Source organism: Barbus barbus (genome assembly GCF_936440315.1).
Source record: "Barbus barbus genome assembly, chromosome: 14".
NCBI lineage: Eukaryota > Metazoa > Chordata > Actinopteri > Cypriniformes > Cyprinidae > Barbus > Barbus barbus.
The window spans coordinates 12,275,197-12,292,117 of record NC_136742.1 but is presented as its reverse complement, the minus strand read 5'-3'; the positions used below and the strand labels follow the sequence as shown (position 1 = coordinate 12,292,117).

At 35.9% G+C, this 16,921-nt stretch overlaps 1 protein-coding gene across 4 annotated transcripts in view; it reads left to right on the top strand.

Moving 5' to 3' along the window:
• LOC306880603 (tensin-3-like) overlaps nucleotides 1-12,710 on the top strand; it is a 44,823-nt gene extending 32,113 nt beyond the window's left edge. For all 4 annotated transcript variants that reach the window (XM_079434234.1, XM_079434232.1, XM_079434235.1 and 1 more), the window contains 11 exons: nucleotides 3,179-3,335; nucleotides 3,959-4,311; nucleotides 4,397-4,483; nucleotides 5,791-5,922; nucleotides 6,991-7,086; nucleotides 7,822-7,899; nucleotides 7,981-8,058; nucleotides 8,134-8,302; nucleotides 10,218-10,286; nucleotides 10,522-10,551; nucleotides 10,671-12,710. In XM_079434234.1, the coding sequence (XP_079290360.1) occupies nucleotides 3,179-3,335; nucleotides 3,959-4,311; nucleotides 4,397-4,483; nucleotides 5,791-5,922; nucleotides 6,991-7,086; nucleotides 7,822-7,899; nucleotides 7,981-8,058; nucleotides 8,134-8,302; nucleotides 10,218-10,286; nucleotides 10,522-10,551; nucleotides 10,671-10,815 (1,394 nt within the window). In that variant the 3' untranslated portion in view covers nucleotides 10,816-12,710. The remainder of the gene's footprint in view (nucleotides 1-3,178; nucleotides 3,336-3,958; nucleotides 4,312-4,396; nucleotides 4,484-5,790; nucleotides 5,923-6,990; nucleotides 7,087-7,821; nucleotides 7,900-7,980; nucleotides 8,059-8,133; nucleotides 8,303-10,217; nucleotides 10,287-10,521; nucleotides 10,552-10,670) is intronic.
• Nucleotides 12,711-16,921: the final 4,211 nt, after the last annotated feature.

The following is a 16,921-nucleotide window of genomic DNA, read 5'->3' as shown; positions in this document are numbered from 1 at the left end:
TTGGGTTTTGATTTGCATTCTTATTTTACTGTGTTTTGAGACATAAAGTTTAAGTTTCAAAACAGAACTGGTCTGATGTCTTCAATGTCTTCAGTGCTGCTTCATTTTTGGCATGTAATAAATTCCTTGTTAGACCCTCAGACCTCTTTTTTCTGTCTTGAAGGGTCATCCAGATCTTCTTTTCTCTTTGAAGGGCCAGTATAGTTCAACAGTTCATTGACCTCTTGGCTGCAATCCTCATGTGACCCTGACATCTGTTGATGCCGTTGGTTTCAGGAGAATTATGTTTGGATGCCTTTCTGCTTCATTTGAATCCATTTATTGACTTAAATGAACTTCCGTGCAAGTTCAGGTTGGTTTATGTTTTTTTTTTTTTCTTTTCTGATTTAGCTGGTGGATCAGCGAAGCTGTGTTTTTTGGTAGCAGTGTGAGGCTGGTGGACCAGTATGAGTCTTTCAGCAGAAGCTGATTGAAAAAGCAAGCCTTGCTGGTTAAGCTAGTTAAGAAGCCTGGTGGGACACCAGCAAACCAGCATCCCATGCTGACCACCTGCATCCAGATCAGTGTGTTGGTGAGCAGCTGTGTTGCTGTTTTGATCAGAGGGAAGCAGACCAGATGAATCTCTGGGAAGCAGTTTTGGGATTCCTGTGTCTTGGGAATGAGTTTTGGGGTTTTTTGGGTGGGTCGTAAGATCTATTTTTGGGAACACTTTAGACTCGTCTGCCTCCAAATGTTGTTTGTGTGTTTATGTTGTTATGTATTACATTTTCAAAGACAACATCTCCTTGACAACCTCTCACATGATGTGGTTAGGGGTGAGGTCATGGCCGAAGAATAATCTACTATCATGCTATGGTATATGTTTGATTAGTAAATGTCTTCTGAAGGAAAACATTCATGGCGAATCCAGCATTAAGGTCTGTAGTTAATTGCATTTTCTATAATTATGCAATGGATAGTTACTTGGAACTGTTGGTTAAATTTGCAATACTCAAAACATCAGCCTTGTTTCTCTCTTGGAGTTATATGACTTAAAATTACAAGCATGTGAGTCTCTTTCATCATGAGGGACAAATTTGCCTCAAGGGCCAAGAAGTTTCATCAGATTGTTTTTGTTTGTTTTTATTTTTGTCCCTACAGACACATTGGACAAACAATGTTCATCTCATGAACTGCTTATCTAATTCATCTACAATTTTTTTAGATAGCTTTTTGAGTTTACAAAATTTGTTGAGATTAAAAATGTATCTTTTTTAATTTTATTATTAAATGTATTTATTTTTTTATTTTTTTTGAATGCCCAGTTTATAGAATTTTATTGGCCCATGCACACATAAAAAGTTTATTTATGATAAATAATAAGTGGTAGGTTTTAAATTTTCAAAAGAGTACAAAATTATACTGCTACATTGTAATTACATGATAGCTGAAAAATCATAAATATATTTTTACTGTAAAGATATTTTTGAATATTATATTTGGAGATAGTTTTAATATATTTTTTAATTAATCTAAGAATGTAAATGCAAGACCATCCAGTAAATGATAATTTGTTATAGTAAATAGTAAACTTGTTTGTTTGTTTATTTATTTATTTTGCCAGTGTATATATCATTAATTGTTTTTTGCAACAACAACAAAAAAAAGATTATTATTATTTTTTTTATTTTTTGGTTTAAAAAAATTACATTAAAAGATAATGAAAAGTGTAATGTAATTCCATGATAGCTTAAAATATATATACTTTTACTGAAAAAAAGGATCCAGGGATTTGTTCATAAATTTCTAATTGATTTTATAAGACTATCAATTTCACTAAAACAGTTATTATTATACAAAAATGACTGAGCTTGTGTGTTGTGGTTTAGGATTTTGAACATTTACGTGCAGAATATAGAAATTGTTCTAGGAGCAATGGGTAAGAAATATGAATGGACAGGTATTAGTGGCAATATTTGACAGTCAACTACTAGATATTTCAACTTCTTTTTTACAACTTCTTTTTTACAACTTCTTTTTTACTTCTTTTTAATTTGATTATAACCAGCCAGTTTCCAGACAGGGAAGGAGGGAGGGAGTGGGAGACATTCCTCCAGGGTCCCTCCCCTGTGGTTTGTTATGTGCACAATCTGAAGAATGCGTGTGTATGGGCTCCTTCCAAACCCACAAGCCCAACTCCCTTATAATGGTCTATCCAATAATACCACTTGATTTATTACCTGGATTTGGCAACTAGTAGCATATTGCACAGCGCAGGTCTTTTTGTGGGCTTGTAATAAGACATTGTTCATACTGAATGGAATCTTCCAGACAAGGCTCTAGACTCATTCTGGTCGCATGAACACATCATTTAGTTGCAATTTTTTATTTATTTGATACAACATTTGATTAATCAATGCATGCTGATGAACTTTTATCATAGTTTATAGTTAGGATATGAACTATTGTTACACTGAATGACATTTTAGTGTGTGTGTTTTGTAAATCATAGTAAAAAAGTATGATAGGCATCATTTTTTATTCAGAAAACATGAACTTAACTATATGGTAACGAAAGTGTTCAACATTCAACCCGTTCTTTTTCATCTGTATTATTTGTGATTTACATTTTGTGAACAGGAATTCCTTTTTTTGCTTTCACTTTCACTTTCAAATTTGCGATCTTGGTGTCACTCTTTACAAGAAAATATAATTGTCTGTTTTGCTTATCTATACACCTTTCACTTTTTAAGACTAAAACTAAACTGGCTGTCGCTGACAGGACAGGCATGTTGTTTTTCTACAAGAACACCAACATGTTCACCTTCTCTGGTTTAAGAAGCGGCCTTTTACTTTAGTTTGAAAACCAAATCCTCCTGCACTCAGTCCGCTGCGCGCGCCTTCGCAGCGAGTATAAACCAGGCTCTACTGAAGCGCTTGCACTGAAAGCGCCTCTCTTCACGTGATCAGTGAAATCTGACTCCTGCTACAATGTGCCGCGGCTCTGCAGCGCGAGCTGTATGAAGCAGATGCTTTGGAGCAGCGCAGACCAGGCACTCGCCCAAGTGGGACCACGTCAAATTTTTACTCGCAAACTCTCAAAAAATGGTCGCAGTCTAGAGCCCTGCCAGAGAAATTTGTTGAAGGTGTGTGTGTGGGTGTTCAGGTCTTAAAAATCCTGTTGTGTATTTCCTTTCAGAGTCACGAGGATACGTGGACAGCATGACACACACATCTATGTCATCCGACGGAGAGCTCTTCCTCTCTGATGTCACAGGAAGTCCCACCTCCTGTCAGAGGATCTTTGGATCTATACACTCTATGTCCAACCCCAGCCCATTGGTCAACACAGACAGGTACTGCCTGTCAATCAACCACATCAATCAATAGGCATGCACAATATATCCATACCATATCAGTTATCAGGCAATATTGGATATTTAATTGTGCATGTACATTTTTTACCAATTTCATATTTAGATTACATTTTCTGTCATCTAACACTCATTAAATCTTTAAAAATGCTTATTAAATATATATGAAGAGTTTATTTGCAAAAACAGATAACTCCGTAATTTTCAAAAATCATGTTTTTTATTATGTTATCATGTTTTTATTGTATTTTGTGTCAGTTAGCTGTATTTTTTAGTTATTTTGTAACCTAATCAAAATAACCCAACTGCAGTTTGATTGAGACTAATTGGAATGCACAATGAAAAAACATATATATACAGTATATATATATACATACATACATACATATATAAAATATCTTATAACTATATATAATTACATATAATAAATAATAATAATTTTTGAGTAATTCTTATTGAAGTAAATGCTGTCTTTTTCAGGCTACTTGTGTGGTCTATTGTGCATCTAGTCTATATTTAACAATGTTTAAACATATGGTGGGGTGTGTTTGTCTATGCACAGGATATGTAGGATAACTCTGTGCTGTTTTCTCTTCTCTGTGCAGTCCCACCCCAGCTCATTCCTGGTTAGAGGGTGGATCCAGCACCCCCTTGAGTCACTATACCCCTCAGCCCTCTCCACCCCTCACCCTCTCGGCCCCCAACTCCCACAGCTCCCCTCGCGGAGCCCCCCACAGCCTGTCCTCCTCTCTGGATGTTGGGGGACTGGAGAGCAGCCTGCTGGAGGCGGTGGAGGGTCTCGAGGCTCTGGGTCTGGATGTGGCTCAGCCTCCCCTTCTGCCCCTGAAGAGACGAGGGACTGAAGGCTCAGAGACCATGTTCCCGCTCAGCATGAGTGCAGTCAGCACGTCCTATGCCAGTCACAACACCTCACCTACCAGATCTACACCAAGTCCAGGTTTGTAGCGTGTCTGTCTGTAAGCACACACACACATGCATATTAATATGCCTTCTAATATGCATATTAATATTCTGCTTTACAGATTTTATGGTCAGTAAGCCCGAAAATGTGAAGTTCGTTCAAGATACGTCAAAGTTTTGGTACAAGCCAGACATCTCGAGAGAGCAAGGTAACAATATTAGATCCTCAAGCTGAAGGAATAGTTCACCCAAAAATGAAAATGTTGTCATAATTTCCTCACCCTCATGTTGTTCCAAACCTGTATAAGTTTCTTTCTTATGTTGAAGACAAAAGAAGATATTTTGAAGAACCAAATAGTTGTTGGTCCCCATTGACTTCCATAGTAGGGAAAGAAATACTATGGATTATTTAAGTAAATGGGGAGCATCAACTGTTTGAACATTCTTTAAAATATATTTTTTTATATTCAACATGAGACAGAGACTCATACAGGTTTGGAATGACATAAGGATGAGACAATTAGGACAAAATATTAAATTTTTAGGTGAACTATACCTTTAAATATGTCTATGTAATATACATTATCGCTCAAACGTTTGGGTTCGGTAATTTATTAGTTTTTTTATGTTTTTGATAGGAGTCTGCTTTTTTAAACTAAAATACAGTAAAATATTAATATTGTGAAAAAATGTCAGAATTGAAAATTAATTTCTATATTTTTATTTATGTTATTTATTCCTGTGCTGGCAAAGCTGTATTTTCAGCAGCAATTACTCCATTACTCCAGTCTTCAGTGTCACGTGATCCTTAAGAAATCATTCTAATATGCTGATTTGCTGCTCAACAAATATTTATTATGATTATCAATGTTAAAAACAGTTTTTCTGATTAATATTTTTGTGGAAAATTCCACAGAAAATTCCAAGCATTTGAAATAGAAATATTTTGTCACATTATAAAAGTCTATGCTGTCACTTTTGATCAATTTAATGTTTTTTTTTGTTGAATTAATGAATTAATAAAAAAAAAAAAAGTTACTTCTGTTCCTCACAGCCTTGTTATTTCACTCAGTACTTTTTTTTAAAGCAGACTGAAAGAAGTTCAGCTGTTTTCAATCATTTTAAGCCATGGAAATTCTTTTTAAACTTCTTTTACTGAATAATTTTGTTCAGATTTATATTAAGCAGTTAAACATTCACCAGTTTATTTGCCTCCTTGTTAGCATCTGTGCCAATGCTGCATTTGACATCTTTTTGTAGCAGCAAAATAATACTGATTTTGTACAAAAATCAATAAAAAAAAATTATTCTTGTTATCACTGTGGCTTCTGTGAAAGAAATTGTGTTTTCTGTTTAATGGTGGTTGATCATGTAAATTAATCAACTGATTGTTCTCAAAGTAGCTTCCATTAATCCATCGTTGTCTGTAAAGCCTTACTTCCTCTTGGCTTCTTTAATTAGGATGACGGCAGAATACATCAGTATGTATTTTCTATTTTTTCTTTATTTGTTGTAGCTATTGCCATTCTCAAGGATAAAGAGCCGGGTTTCTTCATCATCAGAGACAGTCACTCATTCAGAGGAGCTTATGGATTGGCTATGAAGGTAGCCACGCCCCCACCCTCCATTCTACAGCAAAGCAGAAAAAGTAAGAGAACGTTACATATACATGACTTTTGATAACAACTCTGGCATTTCCACTCACTCAAGCTGAACAATGACGCAGTGCCTATAAACTGTACAAGTTTTGAGAACACATTTGATGTGTTTTAAAAAGTGCTTTGTGTGGTAGATATCCAACCACGGTTCCCGATTTAAGACCAGCAGTTTGTAATGCCCAGCACTCTGTCTGCGGTAAAAGGGGCAAATATGAACTGTCCATAGAGTCTGAATATACAGGATAATTCCTTGAATGAACTCCGGTGACTTTAAGACCCTGGAGAACAGGACGTCCCAACACTATTGTGTGAGAAACAGCTGAATGAGTGTGAACACAGCTGGAGCGTTCATATCCAGAGCCCCTCCGTAAACACAGTGTGTCTCTCAGTCAGAGGAAGGAAGGGAGGCACACACACACTGTCCATCTCCTTCTGATTCACAGTTCTAGGTGGCTCCTTAAGTGGGGTTTCACATAGTATTAAGCTGCTTTTTATTCTGTAGCATTGGAAATTAAATTTAGCTTTATCTTTAGAGATAAGAGTTCATTGTATGAAAACATAATATGAGTCTATTTTCAACATCAGATAGCCTGGTGTTCAGAAACTTGGCCTGCCCGTCGGGGGGTGAGGTATTAAGGAGGAAGTAGGATGCATACTGTTGTTCCTAAATGCCAGATGAACTAATGATTAGAGTAAAATGCAGGAAAGTCCTGAAGGATCTCAAAGTTAGAAACAATCAGTTGAAATGCTGTTTATAACAACATCCCTGATCATTTCTGAGCTACTTTTATAGTTTGCATGGCACATTTCAGTGCAGATTGTTTTTGTTCACCTTCCCATGAGGTTGTTATTGAAGCAGTTAACTATCTAATGTACTTACTGAACCCATGTGACAGTGCTATTTCTTATTTCACTTATGAAGAGAGCATTTAAGGACACAACAACGAAAAATCAGTGAGATTAATTCTAAGGGTCAGTGAGAGGATTGAAAATGCTTATAAAAATGTTCAATTATGACAGACCTTACAAATGAAGTAATTTCCTATCTCTGTGCACAGTGGGCGATCTGTCCAATGAGCTTGTGCGGCATTTCTTGATTGAGTGCACACCAAAAGGAGTGCGGTTAAAAGGCTGCCCCAACGAACCCTATTTTGGTAAGTATCTGTTAATATCTGTGTGAATGTTAATGAAAGACACAAGTGCTGGTTAGAGCTTCAACACTGCATGGTCAGGATCTCCCTCTAGTGGCTGTAGTCAGGAGCATAGTGCAACTGTTTGTTTCCCTTTTCTTTTCACTCCCTCTAAAGTTTGGGGTCAGTACTTTTTGTAATACTTTTATTCAACAAGGATGCATTAAATCGATCAAAAGTGACATTTATATTGTTGGAAAAGATTCTTTGAACTTTTTTATTCATCAAATAATCTTTAAAAAGAAATATCACTTGTAAAAAAAAAATAATAATAAGCAACACAACTGAGTATATATATATATATATATATATATATATATATATATACTCAGTTATATCTTGAGCACTAAATCAGTGTATTATAAGGATCATGTGACACTGAAGACTGGAGTAATAGCTGCTGAAAATTCAGCTTTTTTGTTGTCAAAATTAATTGCATTATGAAATCTACTAAAATAGAAAAAAGTTATTATAAATTCTAATAATATTTCACAATATTACTGTTTTTTTTACTCTATTTTAATCAAATAAATGCATTTATGTTGAACACATCTTTTAATGTTATTGCCGACTCCAGAATTCTGAACAGTAATGTATATATTTTTAAATAAGCAAAATTGCTACAACCATGCATTTTTATTGTTTAGAAAATATGGTAAAACATTCAGCTCAAAAATATTGTGTTTCCTGTACATACAGGAAGTCTCACAGCTTTGGTGTGTCAGCATTCAATCACACCCTTGGCTTTACCGTGCAGACTCATTATCCCAAACAGAGGTATGTTATGATACTAGTGTGTGTCTGCATGAGTTTTATGTTTTTTAATGTGCTAGTATACTAACTGAAGACTACTTTTAGATCCTCTAGAGGAGTTAAATGAATCTTCATCACAAACATCTACAAACTCTGCAGCAGAGCTACTCAAGCAGGGAGCAGGTAAAGAAATATCTGAGCAATATCAGTGATTATTTGATCTCATCCATGTGTTAATGTGTGTGTGTTGTTGCTCAGCGTGTAACGTGTGGTTCCTGGGCAGTGTGGATTTGGAGTCTCTGACAGGAGTTCAGGGTGTTCAGAAGGCCACCACTGTGATTTTCAGTATGGATCCACCGCCCACATCCACCGTCGTTCACTTTAAAGTGTCTGCGCAGGGAATCACCCTCACGGACAACCAGAGGAAGTGAGTCTCTCTCTTTTTATATTTCATATAGAATTATATTTAGATGGGTTTAGGGGGAGTTAGTGATAATGTATTGCTCTTAGTGAAATTTATGTTAGCAATCTTTTCTGAATAATGTTGTAGTGGAAATATTTCTATTTTGAAAGCTAAAATATTAAGTTGTGTAATGTTTTGTCCCACATCTCAATAATCACCTGTTGTTTTTATGTATAATTATTCAAATGATTGGGGTCTGTAGGATTTTTTCATTTTAAAAGTGTCTTAGGCTCACCAAGGCTACATTTATTTGATAAAAATATGGTAAAACAGTAATATTGTGAAATATCATTCAAATTTACTTATATATCATTTAAAATGTAATTCATTCATGTGAGGCAAAGCTACATTTTCAGCATCATTACTCCAGTCTTTAGTGTCATGTGATCCTTCAGAAATCATAGTGATTTGCTGCTGAAGAAGCATTTCTTATTATTATCAATGTTGAATACAGTTGTGCTGCGTAATATATTTTTGTGGAAACCATGGTACTTTTTTCCAGGATTCTTTGACAAGTAGAAAGTTCAAAAATTATTTTGAAACGTTGTAAATGCCTTTTACTGTTACTTTTGATCAATTTAAGGTCTTGCTTATTAAAGTAATAAAAAATAAATAATAATAATAAATAAATAAAAACTGTCCCAAACTTATGAACTGTAGTGTAAATTTAAAACAATAAATATGCATACAAAGTGGTGTGAAAAAGTGTTGGCCCTCTTCCTGATTTTTTTTTTTTTTTGCATGTTTGTCACACTTTAATGTTTCAGATCATCAAACTAATTTAAATATTAATCAAAGATAACACAGCAGTTTTTAAGCGAAGGGTTTTTTTGTGAAGGGAAAACAAAATCCAAACCCACTTGGCCCTGTGTGAAAAAGTGTTTGCCCCTCACTTGCCTCAGTGTTCATGACTCCACCATAAGAAAGAGACTGGGCAAAAATGGCCGGTTTTCCAAGACGAAAACCGCTGCTGAACAAAAAGCACATTAAGGCTCGTCTCAGTTTTGCCAGAAAACATCTTGATGATCCCCAAGACTTTTGGGAAAATACTCTGTGGACTGACGAGACAAAAGTTTAACTTTTTGGAAGGTGTGTGTCCCATTACATCTGGCGTCAAAGTAACACAGCATTTCAGAAAAAGAACATCATACCAACAGTAAAATATGGTGGTGGTAGTGTGATGGTCTGGGGCTGTTTTGCTGCTTCAGCATCTGGAAGACTTGCTGTGATAAATGGAACCATGAATTCAGCTGTCTACCAAAAAATCCTGAAGGACAATGTCCGGCCATCTGTTCATGACCTCAAGCTGAAGCGAACTTGGGTTCTGCAGCAGGACAATGATCCAAAACACACCAGCAAATCCACCTCTGAATGGCTGAAGAAAAACAAAATGAAGACTTTGGAGTAGCCTAGTCAAAGTCCTGACCTGAATCCTATTGAGATGCTGTGACATGATCTTAAAAAGGCGGTTCATGCTCGAAAACCCTCCAATGTGGCTGAATTACAACAATTCTGCCAAGATGAGTGGGCCAAAATTCCTCCACAGCGCTGTAACAGACTCATTGCAAGTTATCGCAAACGCTTGATTACAGTTGTTGCTGCTAAGGGTGGCCCAACCAGTTATTAGGTTTAGGGGGAAAGCACTTTTTCACACAGGGCCATGTGCTTTTGGATTTTGTTTTCCCTTCATAATAAAAACACTTCATTCAAAAACTGCATGTTGTGTATACTTGTGTTATCTTTGATATTTAAATTTTTTGATGATCTGAAACATTAAAGTGTGACAAACATGCAAAAAAATAAAAAGGGGGCCAACACTTTTTCACACCACTGTACATATAATGTTGTCCTGAGTTTTTATATTACTGTGTGTTTCCAGATTATTCTTCAGGAGACACTATGCTGTCAACACAGTGATATTCTGTGCCCTGGATCCTCAGGACAGGAAGTACGTAACACACACACACACACACACACACACACACACACACACACACGTGTACACAGTGCACCCTTGTTTAGACATATATTTGTCTGCTTTCCATTCACTGTCTAGTCCAATTAACACAGTCTTAATAAAGCAGTCTTAATTTTTTTACATTTGTAAAGAAAGGTTTAACCTTAACATTATAAATAAAAAATTTTTGGTGGATGTTCTGACTTCTTCCCTGCACTGTTCACAGGTGGACACGGGATGGCTGCACAGCTGCAAAGTAAGTCTTCCTCCATCGCCTTCTGTTTTAATCAGGTTATCTCAGTTCTGAAGTAGTGCTAGTTATGTATTTGTTTTTGTACATTTATTCATAGTTGTGTATGCATGTGTGTGTGACAGGATCTTCGGCTTCATTGCGAGGAAAAGCGGGAGCAGCACAGAGAATGTGTGTCACCTGTTTGCCGAACACGACCCCGAGCAGCCCGCCAGCGCTATTGTCAACTTTGTCTCTAAGGTGATGATCGGCTCTCAGAAGACCAAATAGAAAAATCATAAGCAGAGGTTCCTGCTGAACTGTGAGGGGGCAGACTCTAAATCCTTAATTTCAAATGTTGAAGAGGAAACTGTATTTACAGTTTCTCTACTGTTATGTGACCGCTTTTACCTGCTAATGGTGTAGAGACAGTGAAACGTCAGTATTGGAATGGTTGAAACGCTATTTTATGTTGGATTCTCCCTTTTTTTTGGACACGATATACAGGTATGTTGCTAAAGTTAATGGGGACCAGGAACAAATTTTATAGGTGGGACGCTTTTTTCACAAGGCCCGGGATAACATACCCAAATGTCCCCCCTGATGACGGCCCTAAAAAAATCCATTCCACAGGAAGTCTTTGAAATCTATGCAGCACTGTTGCATCACAGGACACGTCCAGAAAGGGGCGCCACACTTCTTCGGCTCATTCTCGCGCTGCCATAAACACACAGTTTGCTCAAAGCAAACTTAAAAAGCCTAAGAGGAAAAACAACTTAGGGTTATTTTATTGTACATGCCTTTTTTTTGGCTATTTTGTTTGCAGTATTTCTGAGGTCCTCGGTTTCGTTTGGAAATAAAAATGATTAAGGTGTAAATGTAGATTCATTTCCATGTTGTGTCTGAGCACATACATCAACAAGATGCAGACCAAAGAGCATTTTGCATATTAATTTACTAAATTTTTATGTTTTTGATTTTATATATGTGTATACATTATCAAATACTAACTTTAACATTTTTATCTCAAAATGTTCAATTGTTATTTATCTCTGTATTTGTTTATAAGTACCGAGCTAACATTTTCAGCCAATGCCAAGTGGTTTCCTTAAAAAGCATATTGGCTTTGACTTTGTTTATATATTTGGAAATATGTATCATATAACTCATATTCTGTGTATACTCATCTCTTACTCATCTACGCGGCATGAGAGTTAAACCATCTAATTTTGATTGATCACGTCATTGACCACCTAAACAACATGGCATTACTCGTGAACTTCTTCCTTTTTTTTTTTTTTTTACTGAACAAGTGTGTAAATGCTTGATCAAAGAGAAGTTTGCGATAAATGTTTAACTTGGAATTCTCCTGAATCAGACAAATGTGCCTGTGCCATTACTTTTCTTACTTTTAGAAGCAAGGACCATGTTTTCATCACAAAAGCAATTCTGTACTTTCCTTGTACTGTCTGACGCTTTGGTTTATTTGTAAATTAGTGATTTATGGACTGTATACATGCACAGAATACAATATTAAAGAAATGGTATGGTACTAAAATGAGGCAGCGTTTGTCATGTACTGTGCTAAAAGGATATATGTCATCCGTTTCTGAAAACATCATGTTTGCGTGATACTATAGGGAGATGAGAGAGTCTGTATTGCTTACTATTGGAGAAAGCATAACGGCTAACTTGGATCACGTGTGCCTTAATAACCAATCACATTACAGCCTTACAGAGTTGACGGATACCATAGGAACGAATGGGAAATGCCATAAGCTGAATCTCACCTGTTGTCAGTGACTTGTCTTATAAAACAGCCTTTCTTTTTCGTGGTAAACTCTAAAAATAGGTCAGTCCAAAAGTATTGTTAAACATGTTGAAAATCAGCAGATAGGCTGTTGATTCATTAAATGATAAGCCGTTTCCTTACAAAGCTGTTTATTCAGCGTAGTGAAGCTTCTCCATTGACATTCATTCAAAAAAAAATCAATTCAATATTGAAATGAATGCTAATGAAAACATGCTGTGATGAATTTACAGTCTTTACATTGCCACCCACAACTTTAAAAACAGTTTTATGTAGTTTTTGCCTACTGAAAATTATTCTGAAAAAATCAGTATGTTGTTAAACAACTGTACAGTCCATTGAACTGTCAGAAATTAAATATGGCTACCCTAAGGTCTATAGACTTGTGTGTTGTCTTGTCTGCTGGAGGAAGTTCTAATATGGCATGATCAGTCACATGACATTTAGAACTGAGATGATTGGCTCAAAAACTCCTCATGAAGCAAAGATGGCAGCATTCAGGTTGTGTACTCCCAGGACAGCATGCTTCAGCTGAGCAACTGCTATTGAGATGGGAATGTTAACGGCTAGCCATATCCAGGTGTGCTATTTGGATAAACAGGTTGAAACAAAGATTTATTTCTCAGGTAGTAGGGACATTGTATGTGTTGTATGACAAGAAAAGGATACTGTACTGTAGGTGCTGTAGTTAAACCATGGTTTTACTGTAAATGCTGTACAAAAACAAGTATTGTTTTACTAACTATTAAATTAAGGTTAGAACCATGGTTAATTTTATAGTTACTATGGTTATATTGCAAATGTTGTAGTAAAACCATTTTTAGTTATTATAGTTTTACTACAAACAAATCAAATAATTGTTAAACCATGGTTACGCTTGTAAAACCAGTAAATGCTGTATTAAAACCATAAGTATGTACTTACTACAGTTTTACTATAAAACACAAAGGGATATTTCACCCAAAAATTAAAATTCTTTCATTAATTACTCATCCTCATGTCGTTCCAAACCCGTAAGACCTTCATTCATCTTCGGAACACAAATTAAGATATTTTTGATGAATTCCGAGAGCTCTCTGACCCTCCATAGACAGCAGGATCCTAACACGATCAAGGTTCTGAAACGTAGGACATTGTTAAAATAATCCATGTGACATCAGTGGTTCAACCGTAATTTTACGAAGCTACGAAAATACTTTTTGTGTGCAACGAAAACAGAAATAACTTTATTCAATCATTTTTCTCCCCCATGTCACCCTGGTGCCATTTTGGAGAGTATTGTGTGCTTTGAGTAATTAATGACACAATTTTCATTTTTGGGTGAACTTTCCCTTTAAACTATGATAACTAGTAAAACCATGGTTTATTTTGTAGTTACTATAGTTTTACTGTAAATGCTGTATTAAAGCCAGCTATCGTAATTAAACCATGCTTATTTTTTTAGTTACTTACTACAAAAGCACAGTTTAACCATGGTTACTCTAGTAAAAGCATGCTTAATTTTTGTAAGGGATAACAGCTTGACAATCTCAAAGACATTGATTCAGCATAATGTGGTAGACTGCAGGTGGCATGAGCTCACCGTATTCTCTGGAGAGTGAGGGTAGTATAGTGGTTTGCTTATTCGGAGGTTTGGTCGGATAAAAAGATAGTGTCTCACTTGTTCAGATGTGATTACTGATTAAACAAACTGCCCCTTTATACGGGCTCAGGGCAAGGGGGTGGAGGTAGAAATTAAACAAGAAAGAACAAGACACAAAGAAACTCAGAAAGAGAGTGAATTTTCTGAGTCAGCTAAACTGGATTTCTCCAGCGCAGCGTCCCCTACTGGCCCACCCTCCCAAATACAACAAGCTCTGTGAGTGTTTCTTACTTTTCTGTTTCCTTTAACCTTCTCACTATGGGTTTCAGTCTGATTGAGAGGAATGTCAGTCATGCAACTCTCCAGACACACACACAATTCATCTCAACACCCCGCAGGTCTCCACATGTTTGCATAAACACACATTGGAAAAGAGTCACATTCGGGAGAGTTTGATTAAGCACTGTGAGTGTATTACACATATATAAAACAAAGACCTGTGTGTGTGTACGTCTGGAGAGCTGTGTATCAGGCATTCCTCTTCGTCAGACTCATGGTCACGACTGGGAGCTCTGTTTTTTTGCGAATGTTTAGTTTTGCACGTTTACTTGCCTTCGAGTTCCAGCATCACGCCGGGAGTGTGAGCTTTGGCCAAAAAGGCACATTGTGAGGGGCGGCTGTGTCATAAGTGTGGCCCTGGGGTGGTATTTTCTGTATAAATACAGACTTTGACCCTGAGCTTAATTATTTGTGGGTTGGGGGTGCAAGAAGTCGCTGAAAATTAGTATTTGAATGAACTACACTTATGAGAAATGTGGGAGAAGTTTTTTTTTTTTTTTTTTTTTTACTGGATCACTGCTATGGCCCTGTTTTGTTTTTTTGTTTTTTTAAATACAATTAATTTTTTCATATAAAATGAAATTACTTACACTTTTTTTAATAAAAAACATTTTTAACATTACTAAATTAAATTTTGTTTTAATATTCAATAAATGAAGAAAAAACGAAATTCTTGATAAGAAAACCCATATTGCTCCTATCACTTTATTATTGTATATAAATATATATTTTTGTATATATACAAAAAAATCTTTTTTTATTTATATTGTGTGTGTGTGTGTGTGTGTGTGTGTGTATACACTTAGATATGGCTAACTCACACCCTCAAGGTGTCCTGCGTCAGCCAAGCAACTGCCATTGAGATAAATAGGAATGTTAATGGTATTGTAGCCCTCTGTGTATATCTATCTATCTATAAATATAAATGTATTGAAATAAATATAAAGAAATTATATCACATATTGAACCCTTTGCAGACAGATAATTCGACTTTTTATGACAAGACAAGGTTAGTTCATGTTGTGAAATGTCATGTGGTAACATTATGAAACTTTATGAAAAGAGTAATATTTATGAATGAATCATTTATGGTATTTGAAAAGAAATGTTTTATATTGGAAAAAATATATAAGATTAAGATTTGTACATTCATATGTGTTTAAGGTGTAAGAAAAAAAATTGTTTTTAACTTGATGGTTACACCGCATGATATATTTAGAGTTATTACATTGAAACTTTGCTTATAATAATATCAAAGTTTTTCAAATTCATATGAAGCCACGATGAATACAGAAGGGTGAATTTCCATGCACTTACACGTTTTTTTTTTTTTTTTTAAACTAGATTTTTTTTTTTTCTTTTATCATGGACGTTTACAAAACTTTCTTACTAAACCCACACTTGACCTTCATCGCAATCCTATACTGTATATGTGCACAAACAAGCAAAAAGCCAAGACCTTGTTGAATACCTCCTTCCTGTGTGTTTGTGAGTGAAACAAATCTGGTGGGGTGGGGGGGTTGAAGGGATGACCTCATCAGGAAAGGAAACTTTCCCACAGTCTGTACACAAAGCCTGCTGTCAAAAGGTGAACTGAAAGAGAAGGAGAAGAAATTCAACACACTGGATAAAAAAGGCCTAATCTCAATATACAACCTCTCTAAAAAAGACATCTCAGCTTAAATATTTAGCAGCGAATAAATGGTGGTTCTCAAAAACGTCAAATTTGTTCCAGAATAGATTCTTGAGATGCCATTTTGTCTTGTTTAATTGCCAAGCTCTTAACAGCCATCATGAGAGGGATTATCAGTATATCGTGCAAACAAATATTTTGTTAATGACTGTCAACGTATAATACATGACACATGTCTTTCTTAAACACTCTTGACATGTTTAATTCCTCGCTGGGACACGTGAATGCGCTTGGGCTTACAGTCGTAGGCATTGCTGATTAGCTGAGGCATGCGATGGGTGATAATTACAGATGGAGGCCAAGCGCATGAGTTATGCCTCTGCAGCAGAACATTGGGCCGATGATGTTTTGCTATTAAAGTGTTTTTGTCTGGCTCACAGATTGCAGTGGTTTCTAAATGAACAAAATGAGCGTCTTTCCTGGAAATGGGGTTTTATACTTTTGCACTACACAACCTCCTCATGCAATATGACAGAGCCACATTCTTGGACCTCCTCTCAGACAGGCCGCAGATTGCAGAAAAAACATAGAAGTGTGTGAATGTTACCATATGAATTATGAAAATGCTTGATGGCATGCTGGATGAGGGATTCTGATGTCTGGTAATGTCACATTCATTGATGCTTGGACAATGATGAGGATGTCAGAAGAGAATAGTGTAATGTGACTTAAATGCCTCAGTATTTCGGAATGACATTTTTAGTTTTTGTGTGAATCATCTGTCATTCTAAATTAATTTCCTTGCTAGCCCAGACAGGTTTACACAGTTATGTTTACATGCACCCATATAAATACATTAATACTCAGAGTGATGTCTCAATCGATTAAAACCCTTCATGTAAAAACCTCAGTTGATCTGATTGAGTGAGCTGGACATGCGCTAACATTTCATTTAGAATAAATGCAAATCGAATTGCAAAGTTTATGTTTCATTTAAACAACTTTCAGACAGTAAAATTGGATAGGATTAATT